Here is a 22,142-nt window from a genome sequence, read left to right as displayed (position 1 = left end):
ATAAAATAAATATCTCAATATTAAAATAATCAACATCATAATAATTTTAGTATTTTATTTTATATAATATAAGAATCACACTATACTATATTTAAAAAAAATTTAGGGGCATTTACATGTAGTCCCATGTAATTTTTTATATATCTAACATCTATTATTAGTGTTTTAAAAATCACTTTACTTCACAGGTAAGGTGGTATGTTTGTAAAAATTAAAATTTAAATGTTAGATATATAGATAGATAACAATCAAGTGGTATGCATGTAAATCTTCCAAAATTTTATAATGAATAGAAATTAAATATTGTAACTTATTATTAAGAGTAATATAGTGTTACTATATATATAGTCAGAGTGTAAGGTGTGATATTCAAATTTTTAGGCGCATGACGGATGTCAGAACTCATATAATAGCCTTAAGACATTCCTTTTAATATATATATATATATATATATATATATATCTGGATTTTTGTACTTTAGAGTTTGTTAAATTATAGAAGAAAATAATATAAGAAAGTAAAAATTTTGTGCAGGCAAATAAGGGCAAAGAAACATATTATTAAATTATTTTAGCTTTTAATTTCCTTTATATTGTAGGACATGGAAATATGGGATAGCTAAGTTAATAGCACATGACCTTCCACTTTGTCTTTGTCATCTTATTTTAGGCTTTTAAAATTTTTTTTAAATAAATTTGAACCGGTTCGATGCATGGGAGGTTATTAAGCTAACCCAAATTGAACCACTGATCGATTTATGGTCAAACAGATTTGTACGGTCCGATTTTCTAAACCATGAGTATGACATTTATATTTATGATTATCACATATCTTAAGAAGTAGCAAATTTATATATTTTGACATACCATGAAGTTTGATGAAAATATAAATTTTTTTTTTTGTTTTTAATAAATTTAATCTTAAACAGAATTTGATGCTTAAAAGTAGGGGTGCAAATGAATCGAGTCTCAGGAGCTAGAGCTTAATTCTAAATTAAGAATATTTTAGTGATACTTTATATCTGAATTTTAAGTATATTAGATCAAGTATAAATATAATATTACATATTAATGATGTAATCATTAAAATGAATATATATTTATATTATTTTTAAATATATTCATATTTGATTAATTATCCACTAAGTATTTTATACATTATTAATACTTGATTCAATTATTTAACAGTGGATTAGGAATAGATTAAATTAATTATCTGTTATTAAATTTTAATTTCGCGAAGAAAAACAAATATTTTTATTTTTCGTTTATTAATCATATATTACATATTTATTAAATATATATCAATTGTGTATAAATTATTCAAGTTAAAATTGATTCAATAATTAATTAGCCCCCGACCTTCCCCCTTCGGAGTACATCCTCCGAAACAACGCACGAAGCCGCGACTTTCTCTTCCCTCCCTCTTTCCCGAAACTCTCACAGACTGCCGCCATTGGAGCTGGCTCTGAAGGTAACGACGTGAGCGCAGTGTCCCGACAAAAGGAAGACCTCTAAAACTCCAAACATTCTCCCCTTCTGGTCTGTTCCCACGGGAGACATCGCGGAGGTAACTCTCGTTTTTCTCCCCACCTGCGCGCTTACTAATCCGGGATTTAGGGCAAAACGGATGAGAAACGGGATTTAAAAGTGTACGATTTAAAGCAGTATTTGTTTCCTGTTTGGCAGGATTCAGGCTAAATCCTGCTTGAATCATGCTCAAATCTAACACCAAACAGCCCCGAAAAGATGCGATGGCATATGAATGAAGCCATTCATTCCACTTCCAAAATGAATGATCTGAGCTTTGATTTGGATCGATAGCATCTGGAGATCTCTCCTCAGATTAAGCACGAGTTGCCCCTTGGAAGAGATAGAAGCGAACGGGGAAGGATGCAGTGGTATTTCATTGCAGCTCTTCTCACTATTCTTACCAGTTCCCAGGTACTGGAGTTGCATTCTATGTTTCTTCCGTTTTTACTGTCGATGATTTGTGCTTTGTACAAATTTGGGGAAATCTATATGTTCTATAAAATCTCTTGTTTCAGATCAGAAAGAGAGCGGGATTCTTAAACTTTAACAAGGATTGTTTTTCTGTAGATGAGCCATCCTTCTAGTGTCAGTTTAACTTGAATAGCTTGTTTTGTTCATGATGTTATTTGTAGCAGTACTAGGTGGAGATATTATGCCACTTCTTTGCATTATGATCCAGAAAAAATATACATTTGCTATATTCTGAATGTGTGGATTTTAATAAACGGAAGGCAAAGAAAATGGAAAATAAAATTTAAAAACAATCATCTTGATTAGTTTGGATTCACAAAACATACTGGATAAGATTAATGACTCGAGTGTTTCAAGGGGATTGGGTTGGGGGTTAGGAGCAGCTGGAGTATAGTAAATGATTGAGAAAACTGAGTACAGATAAGAACTGGGTTGCTCCTAAATTAAGGAGAAAGGCTGATGGTTATTTGGTCTCCTTTCATTTTCTTCTTCTCCTAATTTCAAACAGCAGCTATATAAGGGAATTTTTAAGTTTTGTGATCCATAAATGTTCTTTTCTCTGTATCAGATGGTAGGATGATAAGAAATATTTAGGCAGGATCTAATTGATATCAGAATTTATTTTATTTCATTTCCTTTTCAAGTTTATATCTTACCAATCAAATAGGGGAGGAGTCTAATTTCTTTCTTCACAGAACCTATTGCCAAGGGATGTAATTCTATTGTAGAATTTAGTGGTTATAATGTTACAAGCAAAAGAGTGTGCAATTGATTATTATTTTTATTTTCTCTAGTCTCTATCATATTTTGTTTATAATTTTTTTCTGACCACTCTTTGCTATCTCAAGCCTCTAGTATCTTATGATTTTAAAGGCATTGCTTTTTGATGCATTGCTTCTACTTTACTTTTAAGGAGCATTTACATACATTCCACACAAGTCCTATGCATTTACCTATGACACCTAAACATTCACATTTACATGTATACCATTCAAATATTTAAATAGGTCTGCTCCCAATGTCGCCTTCCAGGTTTAGCTATGTATTTGCAGACTTGACTAACAGCATGAGCCAAATCAGGACGAGTACATACCATAACATACATCAAGCAGTCAACTGCACTGGCATATGGAACCTTTGCCATGTCTTCAATTTCTGTATCAGTCTTAGGACACTGTTCTGAAGAAAGCTTAAAATGATTGGCCAAAGGAGTGCTCACAGGTTTTGCATTGCTCGTCTCAAACATTTCCAACACTTGCTCAACATAGCCTCGTTGAGATAAACATAATCGTCTTGAGCCTCTGTCTCGATGAATCTCCATTCCAAGAATCTTCTTCGTAGGACCCAAGTCTTTTAATGTCAAATATTTGGCTCAATAACGCTTTCAAACCACGGACATCATTCATATTCTTTGCAGCAATTAGTATATCATCAACATACAATTACAGAAAAATAATAGAACCATCATCAAGGCTCTTCACATAAACACAACAATCATGCTCACATCTCTTGTAGCTAATCTGAATCATGTAGGAGTCAAACTGCTTATACCATTGTCTTGGAGACAGTTTCAACCCATACAACGATTTCTTTAACCTGCAAACCAGATGCTCCTGTTCAGGTTGAGTGAACCCTTCTAGTTGCTCCATGTAAATCTGCTCCTCTAGATCACCATGTAAGAAAGCAGTTTTAACATCCATCTGCTCCAAATGCAAATCCCAAATAACTACTAATGCAAGCACTGCCCTGATTGAAGTATGTCTGACCACAGGAGAAAAGATTACATCATAATCTATCATCTTCTGCTGTGAAAATCCCTTTGCTACCAATGGAGCCTGGAACTTTTCCCTTCTTTTTCTGATACTGCTGGTTTTCTTTTGTAGACCAATTTGCACCCAATAGCCTTCTTTCCCTCTGGAAGCTGAACTAGCTTCCAAGTGCGATTTTTCTGCAAAGACTTGATCTCCTCAATGATTGCACCTATCCATTTCTCTTTCTCCTGGCTAGTGATAGCTCCTTGAAAAGTGGCTAGATCATCGTTGCTGATAAGAAGTGCACATGAGACTAAGTCTTCATAACCCAATCTATTAGGAGACCTTACATTGGCGTGTCTCTATCTATCTCTGGCTAGATTATAATTCTGCAGACCATCTGGAATAGAATCACCAGGTGTTGGATTTGAACTTTCACCTCTCTCAGAAGCTACTGGTTGTTGTTCTAAATCCATCTGCACTGCATCTTAACTGGAACTCTTCTCTAGCACCTTGTCTTGATTCTGTTGTAACATGAACTGCTCATCAAAAACTGTATCTCTGCTGATCACCATCTTCTTTGCAATCGGATCCCAAATCTTGTATCCTTTCACACCTTTCTTGTAGCCCAAAAGGATGCATTTCTTGGATTTTGCATCAAGTTTGGATCTTTTATCTCCAGGTACATGCACATAAGCAGGACATCCAAAAATCCTTAAATGATCAAATTTAACTAGATTACCTGTCCATGTCTCTTCTGCGACCTTGTCACCCAATGATGCTCGAGGTGATCTATTGATGAGATAGCATGCCATATTCACAGCCTCTGCCCAGAAACTCTTAGGAAGCCCTGCATTCAGTCTCAAGCACTTTGCCCTTTCAGTTAAGGACCTGTTCATCCTTTTTGCCACACCATTCTGCTGTGGTGGCTTCCGTACTGAAAAATGCCTCTGAATCTCATGCTCCTCACAGAACTTCTGAAACTGCGAAACTGTGTACTCTGTGCCATTATCGGACCTCAACTGTTGTGGTACCTTACGCACTGAAAAATGCCTCTAAATCTCATGCTCCTCACAGAACTTCTGAAACTGTGAATCTGTATACTCTATGTTATTATCAGATCTCAAATATTTGATCTTTTTGTCATTTTGGTTCTCCATCTCAGCTTTCCACAGCTTAAATTTATAGAAGATTTCAAATTTCTGCTTTAAGAAATACACCCAAATTTTCCTGAAGAAATCATCAATAAAGGTAACGAAATACTGAGATCCTCCTAATGACAACTCCCTAGTAGGGCCCCATACATCAGAATGCACATAATCAAGAATCCCTTCCGTTTTGTGCTTTCCAGTCATAAAACAGACTCTAGTATGTTTTCCAAGAATACAGAACTTACAAGGATTGAGCTTGCAGCTTTTAACGCCATGCAACAGGTTTCTTCTATGCAATTCTGTCATCCTAAGTTCACTGAGATGTCCCAAACGCATATGTCATAACTTTTTACTGTCATCATCTGACTCCACAAAATGAACTCCACCTACAGCTTTACTCCATAACAGTCTATAGATATTACTTGCAGTCAATTTTCTTTTCATCACTGTCAGCGCACCCTTAACAATTCTGATGGTTTCCAAATCCTCATCTGCCTTAGAAAAAAAATCATTTATGTGTAGAGTGCCCACGAAAATCAAATTCTTCTTCAGATCTGGAATATGTCTGACATCACATAACGTTCTAACTATGTCATCATACATCTGAATTCTAACTTACTCAAATACCAACAAAATTGCAGCATCTATTTTCACCCAAATAGCCCGATCTAGAATTAGTTAACATGTATGAAGTAAAACACTCCTTGTTAGGTGTTATGTGATAAGAACACCCTGAATCAAGAATCCATGCATTTGTGAAAGCTAAATTTTTTTATTGAAACTGAGAGCATATCGCCATCATTGCAATCTGCATTTTCATTCTGCACCACATTTACAGACTTCGATGAAATATCACCTTTCTCCCCAGTCTGCTTCTTCAGCTTTGGACAATCTCGCTTCATATGACCTGGCACCTTGCACTTGTAGCAATGAATTTCCTTTTTGCCTCTAGACTTGGATCTGGAATTTCGCCTTCCAGAACTCTCCTTCTCTTTCTTCCTTCCACGATCTTGCTTACTCTTCACATATAAACTGTCACCGTGAGAGTTTCTTCCTGCATTCTGCTTCCGCAGGTTGCGAGCCAACAACGCTGCAGTAATCTCATCCACTTTGATAGTTTCTTTCCCATATGTCAGAGTAGTCACCAGGTGTTCAAAGGAAGAGGGCAATGAACACAACAAAATCATCGCTCGATCTTCATCCTCAATACTCACATCAACCCGTGACAGGTCTGTGATTATTTGATTGAAGCCATTAACATGTTGCGCTAGATCAGAACCTTCCTGCATCTTCAGTCCATACAACTTTTGCTTCAGATACAACTTGTTCGTCAGAGATTTTGCCATAAACTGAACTTCCAGTTTCTTCCAAACTTCTCCTGGAGATTTCAGATTCATCACGTGATACATAACATCGTCTGCCAGACATAGTCGTATCATCGCTGCCGCTCACTTTTGCAATTCTTCCCAATCTTCATCCTCCATGACATCTGGTTTTGCTGCCCGCAGAGCTTTCAAGATTCTCTGTTGCGCCAACAGATATTTCACCCTGGTTTGCCACAATCCGAAGTTACTAGTTCCGTCGAACTTCACCACCTCGAATTTCGCACCAGAAAAAGTCATCTGAAAATTGAACCTGCAACGAAACTTTCTGCAAAAAAAATCCTCTGCAAAAATCCTTGTTTAGACCCCTTATTTTTATTTATTTTTTTTTCAGCCTCGAGCAAAGAAAATATTAATTAAATATTCTCTTTAATTAAATATTTCCTTTCTCTTGGAATTAGTTGAGGAAAATCCTCCTCCACTGCAGTTAAGGAAAATCAATATAGGAGAATATTCTCCTAATAGAAATAAAAGATTCCTTACCCTCTCCGCAGAGTATTCCTTACCCTCTCTGCGATTCTGGCCTCCAGAGAGGAAAGGCGCGGCTTCCAGCAAAGTAAAAGGAAAATTTACAGAGGAAATATTCTCTTCCTTCCGGATTCCTTATTTCCTTTCCATCCCAGCAGCGCCTTCTCCGCCGAGATTTACGCCGTCTTCTTCCGCGATCCTCTCCGCTAGTGCCTCTCCCAAGCCTCCGCCGGAAGCCTGTCGCCAAAAGAAGAGCGATCTTTTCCTGCCCGGACTCCGAACTCTCCCTATGCGAGCCTCTGTTCGAAACCCTCGAACAAATCCGAACAATTCCTTCTCTTCTGATCGCTCTTGCCGTCCCCAACTTCCTTGACCGTCTTCCTCCTTCCGCGACCTCCTATTTCGCGAATAGATCGTTTGCCAAAGTGCTGTTCGCCAATCCGCCTCGATGCAGCTCTCCGGAGCCTTCTGAAATTTAGGCTTCCTGCAATGAAGTGTCGGAGACCTAGCCGCCAAACTCTTTTTTTTTCTCGCCGTCAAAAATTTTTCTTCCCTTCGAACCAGTTTCTGATACCACTTGTTGAAAAAATTAAGGCGAAGAAAAACAGTAATCGATACAAATCCAGAAGAACACAGAGATTTAACGAGGTTCGGCAAAGATGCCTACGTCCTCGGGAGCAGAGCGGCGAGTTCCTTTCAGTATTCAGAAAAGAGGTTTACAGAAATCAGAGATACCTCCTAGGGTTACTAACAGATCTATTTATAACTTCAGGAGTAAACCTAGGCACAATATGTAATTACAACATTTCCCCTGTACTAAACCGCGGGGCTTTGCCTCTGCACCCCAACCCACGTAACTTCCCAATTTGGACAGATTCTTCCGCTCCGCTTCGATCCAGCGTCTGTCCCGATATGGTATATGAGCCATACCATAACACTTTTCATATGCTTTATATAAGTCCCACTTATGCAGTTCTCGTGTAAATCATATGGTATATTTGGTAGGGCTTTAGGTCGACTTAGGTTAGTTCTTTTGAACAAAGAATTACCTCAGGTGTAGGAACCTTGAATGAAGCAACTCATGACTGTTGATAAGGATCATTATGTTAAGTTGGGTCGATTGACTCCTTTGACTTAGTAGACTAGTGACCATGACAACTCGGGATGAATAAATTATGAGAATTTGATCAGGTTCATTATCATTTTCCCACCATCCACTCTAAACTAACAATGATAATTTTATAATTTTAAAACTTAAATCTATTGCTATTATATGTTATATGCCTGAATACTTAATGTTTAATGACTAGTTTTAATTGAAAGTGTTTTTTTGTTTTTCTGTTTTTTTTTTGGGGTGGGGGGTGTTAATTAATCATATAGGAGCTTGAACCCATAGGAAACCTCGAATCTTAGATCTTAGAATCCATCGTAAAATGAGGGCAAAATATTTTTCTAGTGTCTTATCTGTTATTTCATTTGCCTTCTAAAATTTGACCCTAAATCTCACACCAAGCTCTCTCATTCTTATTCTTTTCGAGAGAGGCCGGGGCGTCGAATTTTCGGAGCCCTCAATTTTGTATATCTTATATGTAGCTTCAGAAATTTAACAATAGCCTTGAGGTTCGCTCTTGTTTAATTTCTGCTTCTGCCAGCTTTATATTGCAATATTGTTTTTATTGCAAGCATTGATTACCAGAAAATATTTTGCCTGTTTAGGGAATTTTGACTACGCTCTCACAAACTAATGGAAGATACAAGTACGATTACGCTACAATTCCCTTTCTTGCAGAAGTCTTCAAGGTATTTTTCTCCTTTTGTTTTATTTTTTACTATTTAAATTCTAAAGTTCATTCTAAAGATCTCTTCCTCACAATGCAAAACTTGTACCCTGGCCATGCTTTTTGTAAAATGTTTATTTTTACTGTTTGACAAAAGTTTCTGCAACTTTTAAGTATAATTGGTCATGAGGAGTTTGCAGTGTAATTTTGTTTGCAGTTGTATTATTGCTTTTTAAAGTATAATCATAATATTTTTGTTAATTTGGCTTTGATTTTATTGAATAAATCAGCTTCTAGCATCAAGTTTCTTTCTTTGGAGAGAGATGCAGTTTCAATCTCCTCCTAGGATGACTACTGAATGGAAAGCAGTGCGGTTATATGTGGTTCCTTCAATCATATACCTTGTGCACAACAATGTTCAGTTTGCCACCTTAACTTATGTTGATCCATCTACTTATCAGATTATGGGAAACCTGAAAATTGTGACTACTGGGATTTTATTCAGGTGATTTTCATATTTTACTTGCTTATATATTTCAGGAACATGAGAATTCGAAAATATCAGAAACACATGTTCTTAAATGAAAAACTATAATATAGCGCCATTAACATGTTCTTGTTTTATAACGTTTCAGAGTTTTCCTTAAGAGGAAGTTATCAAATCTACATTGGTTGGCAATCATTTTATTAGCCGTGGGAACAACTACAAGCCAGGTTATCTTTTACTTCTGAGAATTTCATCATTCCTCACATTTCGTATTTGGATTATGGCATGTGTTGCTGTTTTTATGTGCAGTCAATTTTTTTTTAGATTTGCATTTTTTATTTGTATGCTTTATTAGGTAATTTTACTCTGTTTTAGATTGCATTTGATGTATCGATGAAGGAACCTATTTGTGAGATGATAGCAATTGTTGTTCGTGCAATCTTCTGTATTTCTTCTTATTTTTCGAACTTTAAATGTCGTCATATGTGATTTAGCATAATGTACTACAATGTTATGTTTATAAATTTGTACCCCCAAAATTTAAGAAATATTTTCTATTAATATCATCCCCGCAAATACCAAAGTCTACCACTGCTTGTTTCATAACGTAAAATTGTTCAATAAATATTTTGTCGGTTAGGGTAAACAATCGAACCTAACACGCCGCGCTTTAATAAAATTATGAATACCGATAATAAAACATGAATAATTGAAAAACTGGTTTTTAAAAACTATTTTAAATTGAGGGAAAACTTATGTATTTCATTTATTTTTTGAGGACCACTTGCACAACTCCGCATGCTAATTATAATAATTCTCACTATGTATGGAATGTTTTAATTACATGGCATAAGCGAGAAGCTGTATGGATTATTGGATTGTTGAATGGCTCAATGGAGGTTCACATAAGATAACATTAATCACGAATCTTATGTACATTATATGGAAAATAATATCATCCGAAGATATGCTCAAAACCTCATCTTTGTAAACAGTTTTCTTTCACTGAAAATAATATCATCTGAAGAAATAGCAAATTACCCAACCAATGATGAAGGAAAGGCAACAAGCTTTAATGTAGGATGCCTTAGATTCTAGGACTCACTAATATAATCTAGAGGTGACATGCACAGAGGATTGCCTCAAAGATTAGAATTAATATTTCCATTACTATTAGTTTAGGCAAAGACTAGCCTCTTTTGATGCACAAAACTAGAAAAGAGGTTTATTTCATTCCAAACAATAATTTAAAGGTCACCAAAATCGGAAATTTTAAAGAAATATGTTAAATATTAAGTATCACAAATTGATTAAAATTAAGCTGCAAAAGAAAATATCAGATTGCATTAAGCTTGAACAAAATTTAATCACACACAAAAGTGTATATGAATGAAGAACATGGATAGAAGTGGCTAAATAGAAGATATAGGCCTCACAAAAGTACAATGAGACGTACCTCTTGAAACTTATCATCAAGACCTGTCCCACACTTAAAAGAATTCACATTCAACTATTAACATTAATCTGAGGGAAAAATAAGAACTTTTAGTCAGTAATCCATATCAAAATGCATATCTTGAGGTCTTTATTTATTTTCCCCAAAGACCCAAAACTAGTAATTTCTCAAAATCCTCTAGATCTAGTCAAAAGCTACTAATTTTGGTTCTACCAACATAAAAAACAAATAAATAAATCCAATCTAAGTCATTTTTCAATCATTTATGATGTTAGTTATAATAAAATTTTATAAGGGGGAATCGATAGTACCACTGGAGGAAATAATCAGCACAAGGCAATTGCAGATGATCATGAAGCACACTAATTAAAGCTTCTAGTTCGTGTTGTCATTAGAATAGTTCAACTTTTGTTGTAGATAACTCCATAACAAAAATATTTTCTGTAACTGCCAGCTTCTAAATGAAAATACAAAGAATACCATAGCTACAAAAATAACAAAAGATTGGAGCATGCATTGTAAATTGTTGAGAGCTACATTAAAACATCTTGCAACAATAAACTAAACCCTACCAAGGCAATTAAAATGCTAAATACCACTTCTTGTTCTCATAGGCATAATTGCATTGTAATAAATTAGAATAAAAAATTCAATGCAAGTACTTGATGCTTATATCTATACTTTCAATGAGTATATGCATTCAAATTTCTATCAAATATGATTTTTTTACTTGGAAAATTTTTGAGTTTGATAAATGGAGCATTTGAAGTTTATCAAATAAATGTAGGCACAATTATTGTACTTTATACAATGTAATTCATAAATCATCACAAGTAGGCCAATCGGACCAATGCATGAGATACTTTTATGTCTATCATCAATAATGTGCATAATCTCATCATTCATAACGACATTAGGAATAAAATAAATAAATCTATGTGCTTGACGCTAAATATGAATACATTGTGATATGGAAACAGTGGTTTATCAAATAAGGTTAAATTAGTTATATTGATAACTCGCTGATACTAATGCTTACTGAATTCGTTAGTTTATAAGTATCTGTTCCAATACATTATTTGATTTTATACGTTTCCTTTTTCATGCTGTTAATTTCGTTAAAACCCCTGTGAAGAACCTCTTAGGATTTAGATATTTCATTAACTCATCATGTGGATTGAATTCAATATTTCTCATGGTCACATTAAGAATAGATTTATAAATGCATAATTAATAACTATTTTCCTGTGAATATCCTCATTTGAACATGTTTATGTTATGCAAGAAACTCACCCATTTTCAGAAAAGCCTTCACCATTTAAGATTATTTTATATAATTTCTTCTATTCGAATAATTTGAGGTCTATACTCTATAGTATTTGAAATTATTTTTAGTTTGGTTTTCACTATTCATGATGATCTACTTTTCGGAAAGGAAGCTGAAAGTTCAAACATAACGAGGATGAATGAAAAAGAGATGAAAATAAATGTTGGAATGAGAATTTTAATATCATATGTCAAATAAGAAGTTGCTAGAAAGCTTGTTTTGCTCATTCTTACAATGGGTAATTATACACAATTTCACTGAGAAAAAACTTGGAAAGTACTAATTATTATCATATAATTTTTCTTATTTAATACATGCATATGTAACTTTTTCCATTTCTTATTTTGTGGTGTTATTACTTAAATGATTTTTATTTTGCGTCACATCATATGCTACGTTAGTAAACCTAGAACCTTTTGTCCAACATCAAGATCCTCTTTTGTGCTTCCTTCATGAGCATACCATGCTTAGCTCTAGGAGTGTGCTTTAAAGCTCTTAATAAAATCAAATTTTCTAAGGTACTATGGGCTCCGAAAATTCATGATCGCTTCCGTGAGACTCTCTGTATTTTTTTTTAATTTATATTTTGTTGAGAGAGCTTTGGAGGGTCAAAATTTTCAGAGGGCTGATTGGATTGTAGATATGACACTATCCAGAGATTTCACCCGCATTTAGCAATGACTTTTTGATTTGGTGTCAAGGTGTCTCATAGGCGCGCTCCTATGGTTATTTACCCCTCCCGATAACACGAGGGCACTTTTGATTAAGGCTAGTCAATAATAATTTAATATTTAACATATAATAGCGATAGACTTGAGATTTAAATTGTAAAATTCACCACTTAAAGCTTAAAGCGGATGGTGGAGAATGAAGACGAAACCCGATTAAGATCCCATGGTCCATCATCTCGGGTCGCCCTGGTCTCTGATCTACTTATTCAGAGGATGTAGTCGACCCAATCTTATAGAAAGATTCTTGTCAGCAGCCATGAATTCCGTCGTCCAAGAGATCCCTGTTGATTTGGGATGAGTGTTTGTCTAAGGAAAAAAGATTACGTCGATTTTAACTAATAAAAAGTTTTGTGTCAATCAATTATATCCTTATGATTCACGACTCAAAGGGTAAAAAAGCATTGAGGAACATCCAGGCTGCAACCATGACCGTAATATAATAGTGTCATTTGGCGATAATCACCCAGTCAGAGGACTCTGATCATAATTGTTATTTGTGGTGTCATTTGGCGGCAGAACCACACGGATAGAGAACTTGAGTCACATCATTTCTGCATGCAATTACTTTAGTTGTGAAGATATTGATACATTTGATGTGACATTAGCCCTTTGTGAGCCGATATCAATCAGAAGTTTGTCAGTCTCGAGTGTGGGGGGGGGGGGGGGTGGATAGAATTTGTTTAAGTCTTCTGTGATTTATCTTAACTTGAATATTTGATTGATGATTTTAAAATTTTATTTAAAAGATTGACCCCTTCGGTTAAAATTTTCAATCAACACGGCCATCATCGGATCATCATCGGGGAATAGAATGTTTAAAATATAAGTCATGTTTAGTCTTTTAAGATATAAGTCATGTCGACTCCTTTCTTTAAAAGGAGGATGTTTGGGCTGGGTGATTTGAACTTGTAAATTTTCATTTTAGGATTTGGTCATTTATTTTGAATTTACTAGGCTCATCAACTTCAGTCCTTGCGAGGAGAAGGATCAGACTAGTTGGAGTTGAACTTACAACCCTATCCTATACACAAGACGGTTAGATTAGCTCGCGTAGTATTCTCAAACCTAGTATTTGGACATTTTATACCTTGGTTGGAACACATGCGGACATTTGAATATCTTTTTATAAGCTTTAAAGACTTCCATGAATTTTAAGTCATTAATTTAATATGAACTTTACAAAAGATCTCAAGTGGAACCCTTCCAAGTCTTAAAAGCGTGGGATCACATTTCAAGGTATCGCATTTGACTTGGGGGATAACCATTAAATTTTTATAATTTGAAATCATTTGGAACCTAAAATATTTGCGTAAGTATATGCTTTTATGCTTTTATTTGACTTAATATTAATTAAATTAATTAAATTTAATTATAACATCAATAATAATAATAATCTTTTAACCTCAACAGGTACAATTCCTATGTATTTACATATCTAACACCTAAAATTTACTTTTACATATTTATACCACCTAAATCCTTCATATCACATATAATACCTCTATTTTAACATTTAAAACGTGAAATACATCCTTTCATGAATAGTTAAGGTGGCATATATGTAAAAATTGAAGTTTAGGTCTTTAGATACGAAAATGCATTGGAATTTGAGTGGTATGTATGTAAATCTTCCTTTATTTTAAAGTGAGCATAGCCATTTATTTATTGCTTCTTACATGCTGTTTGGAAAGACTAAACAGTAAACTTTCGTGTTTCGCAATCGCGTGTTCCTGTCAATCTTCGAGCAGGTAAAAGGTTGCGGAGAAGCGTCATGCCAGTCCCTCTTTTCGGCACCCATTCAAGGTTATTTGCTCGGAATCTTGTCCGCTTGCCTCTCTGCCCTCGCCGGCGTTTACACAGAATATCTGATGAAGAGGAACAATGACAGCCTTTACTGGCAAAATGTGCAACTCTACACGTAGGTATTTCTTTCTCCCTCCTTCAATTTGTAGCACGGCTTTACTTCATAAAGTTTTGGGACATTTGCATACATACCACACAATTCTTATGTATTTACGTATCTAACACCTAAACATTCTTATTAACATGCATATAACACGCAAATATAGAACTTCACATTAAAAGTAACACCATCACTACATTTTTAAAAGCAAAACACACATTTTTCTTGCATGGGTTTATTTTAAGAAAGTGTAGGAGAAGGAAGAAGAGGAAAGCAGTAGAACGGCAGCTATGCTTAGAGAAGAAAGGGAATTCCCACACTCTAGTTTTTAGATATATAAATAGATAAGAATTGTGTGGGTATTTATGTAAATTTTCCGAAAGTTTTTCTGGAGTTAATTTCCTTACTATGTTGGTTGTTTCATATAAAAATATATCAGATTCGGCGCGATCTTTAATATGGCAAGGCTTCTTTGGGATGATTTTCGATGGGGATATGAGAGCGGACCTTGGTGGCGACGCCTTCTCGATGGGTACACATTTACAACATGGATGGTTGTACTGAATTTGGGATCAACTGGATTGCTTGTGTCGTGGTTGATGAAATTCGCCGACAATATTGTGAAGGTAGTTTTTTCAGAGTATTTACATATCTACCACCTAAATTTCAATTTTTTGCATACATAGCACTATCTAACACCCGCCTAAGTATTTAACTTTAATTTTTACATACATACCTCCTTACCTATGTATGAAAAGGTGTGTTTCACTTTTTAAAAGTTAAAATGAAGGTACTTTTGATGCGATACAGAAGATTTGGATTGGTATAAATGTAAAAAACAAAGTTGAGGTGTTTGATCCCCACCCCCATTTTTTTTGTTCTTAAATGTTATAACTAAATAATCTTATCCAGTTTTAGTTATGTTGCAAAACTCTTTGCATGCATCTAGAAATGTGCTGCAAATGTAGGATAGAAATAAGTGGCATTTACGTACATACCACCCAATTCTTATTTATTTACATATCTAACATTTAAACCATACTTTTTATATTTATACTGCTCAAATGTTTCATATCACATAACATGTACCTACCACCATTTGAACTTTTATAAAGTGAAATACACCTATACATGCATGGGTAATGTTGCATGCATTTAAAAATTAATGTCTGGGCGTTAGATAGGTAAATACATAAGGATCGAGTGGTATGCATGTAAATTCAATAATTTTGAGATCATCATGGCCCAAATTTCATTTGAATATCGTTGTGCTTTATTATTCGAAGTTTTTCTTGTTATATAACTTAATGTTCCAGAAATATGTTGGTTTTTCTTCGTGTGATCTATTATAAAACTTGATGCATTTTGGCGTGGTACCCTCGGACAAAGTTTTTAAATTTGCTGCAAATTAATTTCAATTCTAACTTTACATAAAAAACCAATCTACCAGGTCTACTCAACTTCAATGGCCATGCTGCTGACAATGGTTCTCTCTGTCTATCTCTTCAATTTCCAGCCCACCGTGCAGGTAAATTTTGCGTTTTGCATTCTAATTATTTGCATATTTAAATCTAATTAGTTTGATTTTCTTCCTCTCTTCAAAAATCATGATTTTTCATCAGTTAACCTTCAATTATTTATTTTGTTCAGCTTTTCTTGGGCATTATAATCTGCATGATTTCATTGCACATGTATTTTGCACCTGTTCATATGCTTGTTGATTTGCCTGCTACATCAAAGTCAGCCTCAAGCACTCTAAAAGAAGTAATTATTGCAAACCAAGAATAACTACGATGTAAGATTTTTTCTTTTTTTCAGACCAAAGATTTTGCAAGAATACCCTGATCAAAATTTGGTTTTGTTCGGGTTTTCAATTTTTGAATTTGCTTTGGTATTCGTGCATAAAGCAAATTTAAAATATTTTTGAAGTTCTCATAGGACAATTTTGACCAAAATATCATGGAAAAAATATTACATACATCAGGAGTCTTGATGGAGAACTGCATCAGGACTCCAATGAAATTACGTCGCGTCACACGACGGATCCACTAAATAAAAAAAAATTATATACTTTAATGTATGGTCCGCCTCCTCCGAACCCGTGGCGCAATTTCATTGCAGTTCTGTTGCATTTTCTCATGTAGTACTTTTTCAATATCATGACCCAAATTTTTTTGTAGGGGCATTTAATACTCTTGTGCGTTTACATACCACCCAATACTCGTGTATTTACATATATAATATATGAACTTTGTTTTTTTACATTTATGCTGTCTTCATCTTTCATATCATATAAAAAATGTCACTGACATTAAAAAGGTAAAAGTCACCTTTACATGCATAGGTAAGGTGGGCGTATATGTAAAAATTAAAGGTTTATGTATATAAATATATAAGAATTAATTGGTATGTACATAAATCTTTCATTTTTCTATTCCAACCTTTTTTTTTTTTCATCAATTAACTAAACTAGTTGTATTTTCCACTTAACTCTTTACAGTTTACACTCCAAACCCCAGTTAAATGAAATACGCCTTATAGGAATGGTGGTCGAAGCATTCTGAGGGTATATGGTGTAATAAAAAAATATATGGTGCATGGTAAGTAACGTTGCGCGCATTTCTTTGAAGGCTATTTATGTAATAACAAAGACTGTTGACTTAATGCTCTTTCAGGATTGCGCATTTCTGATATAAGAAGTGATGTGAACGGTAGGGATAGGGGTGTAAACGAGCAGAACACGAGCGAGCCAAGCACAGCTCGTGTTCGGCTCGTTTATATTTCGAGCTCAAAAAGTGTGTTCGTGTTCGGCTTGTTTGCTTAACGAGTCGAACACGAGCTGTTCACGAACAAGAAGTACTTTTAACAACCCTAAGATGTAGCCATAAGACAATAAGGATTTGAGCAAGATTTAAAATTTATTATTTATATTACAACATCATTTGAATCTAATTTAAAAATTTTTATTCTATTTTCTTGATCAATATTTTAATTGATTATAAATCTTTGTAGCCTTGTAGTCAATTAGATTTTATTCTCTCTCTCTTTCTCTCTCTCTCTCTCTCTATATATATATATATATAAACTTGATGAGTAGTATTTCGAGCCAAAACGAGCCGAACACGAACGAACACATCTCAGTTCGTGTTTGGCTCGTTAACTTATCGAATGAAATTAACGAGCCGAACATGAGCTTCTTAACGAGCCGAACACGAGCTGTTTGCGAACAACAAGCCGTTTTGACAGCCCTAGGTAGGGATGACCATAAAGGGACTCTTCCAACGTCACAAAAATAATATTTTTGATATTTTGGGGCATATAGGTACAATACAAATTTTGTGTGTATTTGCATATCTAAAATCGACACGTCACATTTTACATTTATACCAACCAAACCTTTAATACCACATGGAAAATATCACCATTTTAACATTCAAAAGGTGAAAGTTCACTTTTTCATGCATATGTAGGGTGGCATATATGTAAAAATTGAAGTTGAGGTGTATGATATGCAAATACATAAGAATTGAGTGGTATTTATGTAAACCTTTCAATATTTTTCATCCCATTTCAGTAAAATTGTGATGCTCATTGGGAAAGGGGGCTTAGACAATGAACCACAAATTAAAATTAAGAAACATTTACATACATACCACCCAAATCTTATGTATTTACGCATCTAATTCACCTAAACTTCAGTTTTTGCCCGTTTTGCCTTATGTAGGTATGAATTAAAAGTTAAAATAGTGATATTTTTGATGTGATATAAAAGATTTAAGGGACAGATAAAAAGTAGTTAGGTGTTAGATATATAAATACATAAAAATATAAGGTGGTTGATGTAAATGCCTCAAAATAAAATTATGAATATATGATGCAGTTGAGTAGTTGTAATTAACTTAAAAGAATCTAAACTAATTGAATCATTATCTTAATAAAAAATTCTTAATCTGCAGACTGCAGTTGAATCCAACTCAAGATCTTATTTTTCTAGTAAAGTGACAAAATGGTTACAATTATTTATACGGAGCTGTTTGTGTCAGTTTATAAGACATTTTGTATTGGGGTTAGAAATAATTCTGGGGAGTATAATTAGAGTTTAAATTTAAATAGTCTAAAATTATTTTGATATTTACATAAACTCTGGGAGAGTATAATTAGAGTTTTTGCCTGTGTCGCCTTATGTCAGAGCTTGCTCGCTCAACGCAGCTCCATCATGGATTCACTACATCCGTTTAGAGTGTAAATGAGCCGAACACGAGCGATATCATGCTCAGTTGGTGTTCGGTTCGTTTATACTTCGAGCTCAAAAAGTGTGTTCATGTTCGGCTCGCTTGTGTAGCGAGCCGAACACTAGCCGTTCACGGAAAGAGTCGTTTTGACAGCTCTAATCACATAGTCATAAGATGTTAAGGATTGGGACAAGATTTAAAACATCATCTGAACTTCGTTTGAACACTGAAAGCCACAGGCACGTTTGTTGTCCATGTCACTTTCTACGCCTTCATTTTCCTTCTAATTATGGCACCCATTATCTCTTGTTTTTTATTCAATGATATTTGCTTTTAAATTGGAACCATATTAATTTGTGTTTCTTCCCGCTGAACAATTTATATATATATATATATATTGAAATAAAATTAGAAGTTTATGATTCATCCTAATCAATTTCTATCGATACGTCCTAATTCAATTTTTCTAATAAAAGAACATAAAAAAATTTTCAAATTTTATATTTAAGTGCCGTCATTATTCAGGTGGCATTTACATACATAACACACAATTCTTTTGTGTTTATGTCTCACACTTTAAACTTACATATTTACACATACATCACTCAAATCTTTAATAGCACATCAAAATCACATTACTATGATTTATTAAGAATGAAATAAGTATTTGTATGTATAGGCTTAAAGCACCAGTGTTAAGTGTTATGTATAATACGTTTGTCGGTTTAGAGCAACAAATGATAAAATATTATTTAAAGAGGGGCAAAAGATCAAATTGTACTCCATATAAATTAAAATATGAATTTGAAAGGAGGAGAGGCAATTAACAACTTCAACAACATTTGTCATTTGACATGTCAAGGCGATTGGCACAATTCTCAAAGCATTTTTTGACCAAGAGCCATTCAAACTCAAATTCAAAATTATTCATAACTCTGATTTAGCAAACTTACTGTCAAGCAGATCGACTCGACGAGACGGGCCCAAGAACACCAAAATCGATCAAATCCGAGTCAGATTAGGCTCAAATCAAACTATTAAGTTGTTTTTTTAGATCTTTTGGTACCTAATTGAAAGGTCAAATATATTACAAATCTGACATTCTTATTGGGTGTGTTTGGGGGAGGTGGTGTGACGGTGGTGTGGTGCCCCACCACAATTTTTATATTTGGTAAAACTACTTTTTTCTTATGTTCTCTTAATAAAACTGCAACTAAAAGCTTCACAACTACTTCTTTCAACTATTGTAGTTGTCCCAAACAATCCCATAGTCAAATTGAGCATCTCAACAAGACGAGTCCAACGAGCCTAAAATCACTCAATTCTCAAATTCTTAAATGCCCGCAAAATATTGTCTGATCAGAGGAATCTCTCTGGGTCCTTAAATAGAATGATTTTCCTTTCTTATTTGCTGGAGAGCCACTGCCAAACTCTATAAATAAAACCATAAATCCTTGAGCTAGGCCTTGAACTAAAAGAAGAGTTAGACTTGGAGCCAGTTCACAAATAAAAAAATATATATATTGAAATCTAGTGTCTTTCTATAGCGAAGGCCCGACGAACGCTTCCCACTTCTACAGTCATCGACCAATACTCGTCGGCTACCGTCGACCACCATCAACTATCCCCCGCTCGTTTCAACAAAAACCCTCGCAAAGTAGCAACATACACTATAAAATATAGAAACATTGTGTCGAATAAAGACTAACTTCACAGAATCACGAGGCGCCATATAGAGTAGCGCATTATCACGAGCACCACGCAATGACGTGCCTCGAAAACGGTGCATCGAAGTCATGACTATTACTCCCTATTACAACTCTCTCAAATCGTTGTGTAATGAATTCTTATGATTACAATTATTACACTTCGTGATGTACTCATCAATTTATAATAGGCCTTTCTAATTGGGCTAGATCTTATAATATTTTTTCTTTTCACTTCAATTACCTAATATTAAGACTTTAAATAATCATCTTACCGCTAACTTAAGTGTAAAAATATATGAATTTTTTTTGTTTAGGGTTTAGATTATCCTAAACATAGATATAATTAGCAAATAAGTTCAAAATCAACAAAAAAAAAACGAGTGCGTTATCACCGCGAACAGCATGTGGGGCCGAAGCACTTGCACGCCAGCCTGTCTCGGGAGAAGCAACGCTATAAGGCTCTCACATGGTGTGGGGCCCAACTTCCCCGCCAGCTCAGCCGTACACCTTCGTCACACAATCAACACCGTCCATCGTCAACGGCACTCCAGCTCTTGTAACGGCGAGTAACTTCACATAGGATTCTCTCTGTCTTCCTCCCATTATATCATTCCCAATTTCGAAATCCTAGCCATTAATGCGACGAGGAAGCTAACCTCTAGTCCTCTCGGTCTCCGATCCTTCCCTACCGTTCCTTAGGGAAGAGGAGAGAGATCCTCAGATCCATCGATCGCTCAGGCCAGGATCCACGCGTTCATCTTTGTCGTTGGAGATGGCGGGAAACCCTAGTTTCTCTTTCGTCGCTCTGGCCATCGCGACCTTCATTGCCAGCTTCTTCTTGCGGGCGGCTCAAGCGCAGGCTCCTGCTCCTGCTCCGACCAGCGACGGTGATCAGTCCCTTCTCTCTGAATCTCTCACCCTTTGAGCCGCCACATTTCTTCGATCTCTCTTTCCAAATTCTTCAAATCGAATATTTCTGACTTGCAGGAACTTCAATCGATCAAGGAATCGCGTACATCCTGATGCTGGTAGCTCTGATTCTCACCTACGTCATCCATCCATTGGATGCTTCTTCTTCCTACAGGCTTTTCTAAATCTTGGCGTCTGGGTATTGAGGAAAGGAGAAGATGGAAGAGTTGTGGTATGATGCTTGTGTAAAGACTTTTTTTTTTTTTTTCATTGTTTGAGGCTTGAACATCTCGCTGATTTGATTTCTTTTGCTTTGTTTCTTGCCAATGTGGGCTAACTTTCTTTCTAGTTCTCTGTGATTAGTTTGGGTGGTGTCCACATTTTTCTCCTGTTGATCTTGTCCTAAATATTATTTATTATATAGCTTTTAATCTATGTACTTCATGATCTGCAATTGAATATTTTTGGGAATTTTTTTACTTTATATTTATGATCTACATGTGTTAGATAATGTGCAAGAAATACAATTTTCCTCCCTTTTAGATGGCAATTTTCCTCCCTAGCTTCCACCAAAAGATGCTGACTCAAACAAAGCTCTAAACTTTGATTTTTACATTTTAATTTTATATCACATAAAAAATGCAACTTTTTTAACTTTTAAAAAAACTGAAATACACTTTTTCATGCATAGATTGGGTGGCATATATATATAAATTGAGTTTAGGTTGAGATTGGAGTTTATCTGATCATTCAATGGCTGATTCAATGCCCCTAATTGTGCTTCAAAGGTTTGATTTGGGCTTGATTAGAGTGATATTAAATCAATTTCAAGTCATTGTGATCTTCCTCCAGAGA

General features: G+C 34.9%; 1 protein-coding gene across 1 annotated transcript; it reads left to right on the top strand.

Annotated features, from left to right (window-relative positions):
• The first annotated feature begins 1,361 nt into the window (after window positions 1-1,361).
• On the top strand, window positions 1,362-17,164 carry LOC110029622 (CMP-sialic acid transporter 1). Its single transcript, XM_020731993.1, has 10 exons — window positions 1,362-1,569; window positions 1,689-1,943; window positions 8,472-8,555; window positions 8,824-9,038; window positions 9,169-9,247; window positions 14,283-14,452; window positions 14,877-15,063; window positions 15,888-15,965; window positions 16,088-16,232; window positions 16,938-17,164. The coding sequence occupies exons 2-9, from the start codon at window positions 1,893-1,895 to the stop codon at window positions 16,223-16,225; spliced, it is 1,002 nt and encodes a 333-aa protein (XP_020587652.1). The 5' UTR covers window positions 1,362-1,569; window positions 1,689-1,892; the 3' UTR covers window positions 16,226-16,232; window positions 16,938-17,164.
• The last annotated feature ends 4,978 nt before the right edge of the window (window positions 17,165-22,142 follow it).

Source organism: Phalaenopsis equestris, unplaced genomic scaffold, assembly GCF_001263595.1.
Source record: "Phalaenopsis equestris unplaced genomic scaffold, ASM126359v1 Scaffold000600, whole genome shotgun sequence".
Taxonomy (NCBI): domain Eukaryota; kingdom Viridiplantae; phylum Streptophyta; class Magnoliopsida; order Asparagales; family Orchidaceae; genus Phalaenopsis; species Phalaenopsis equestris.
The sequence above is the reverse complement of the archived record's forward strand: the minus strand, read 5'-3'. Positions and strand labels throughout refer to the sequence as shown.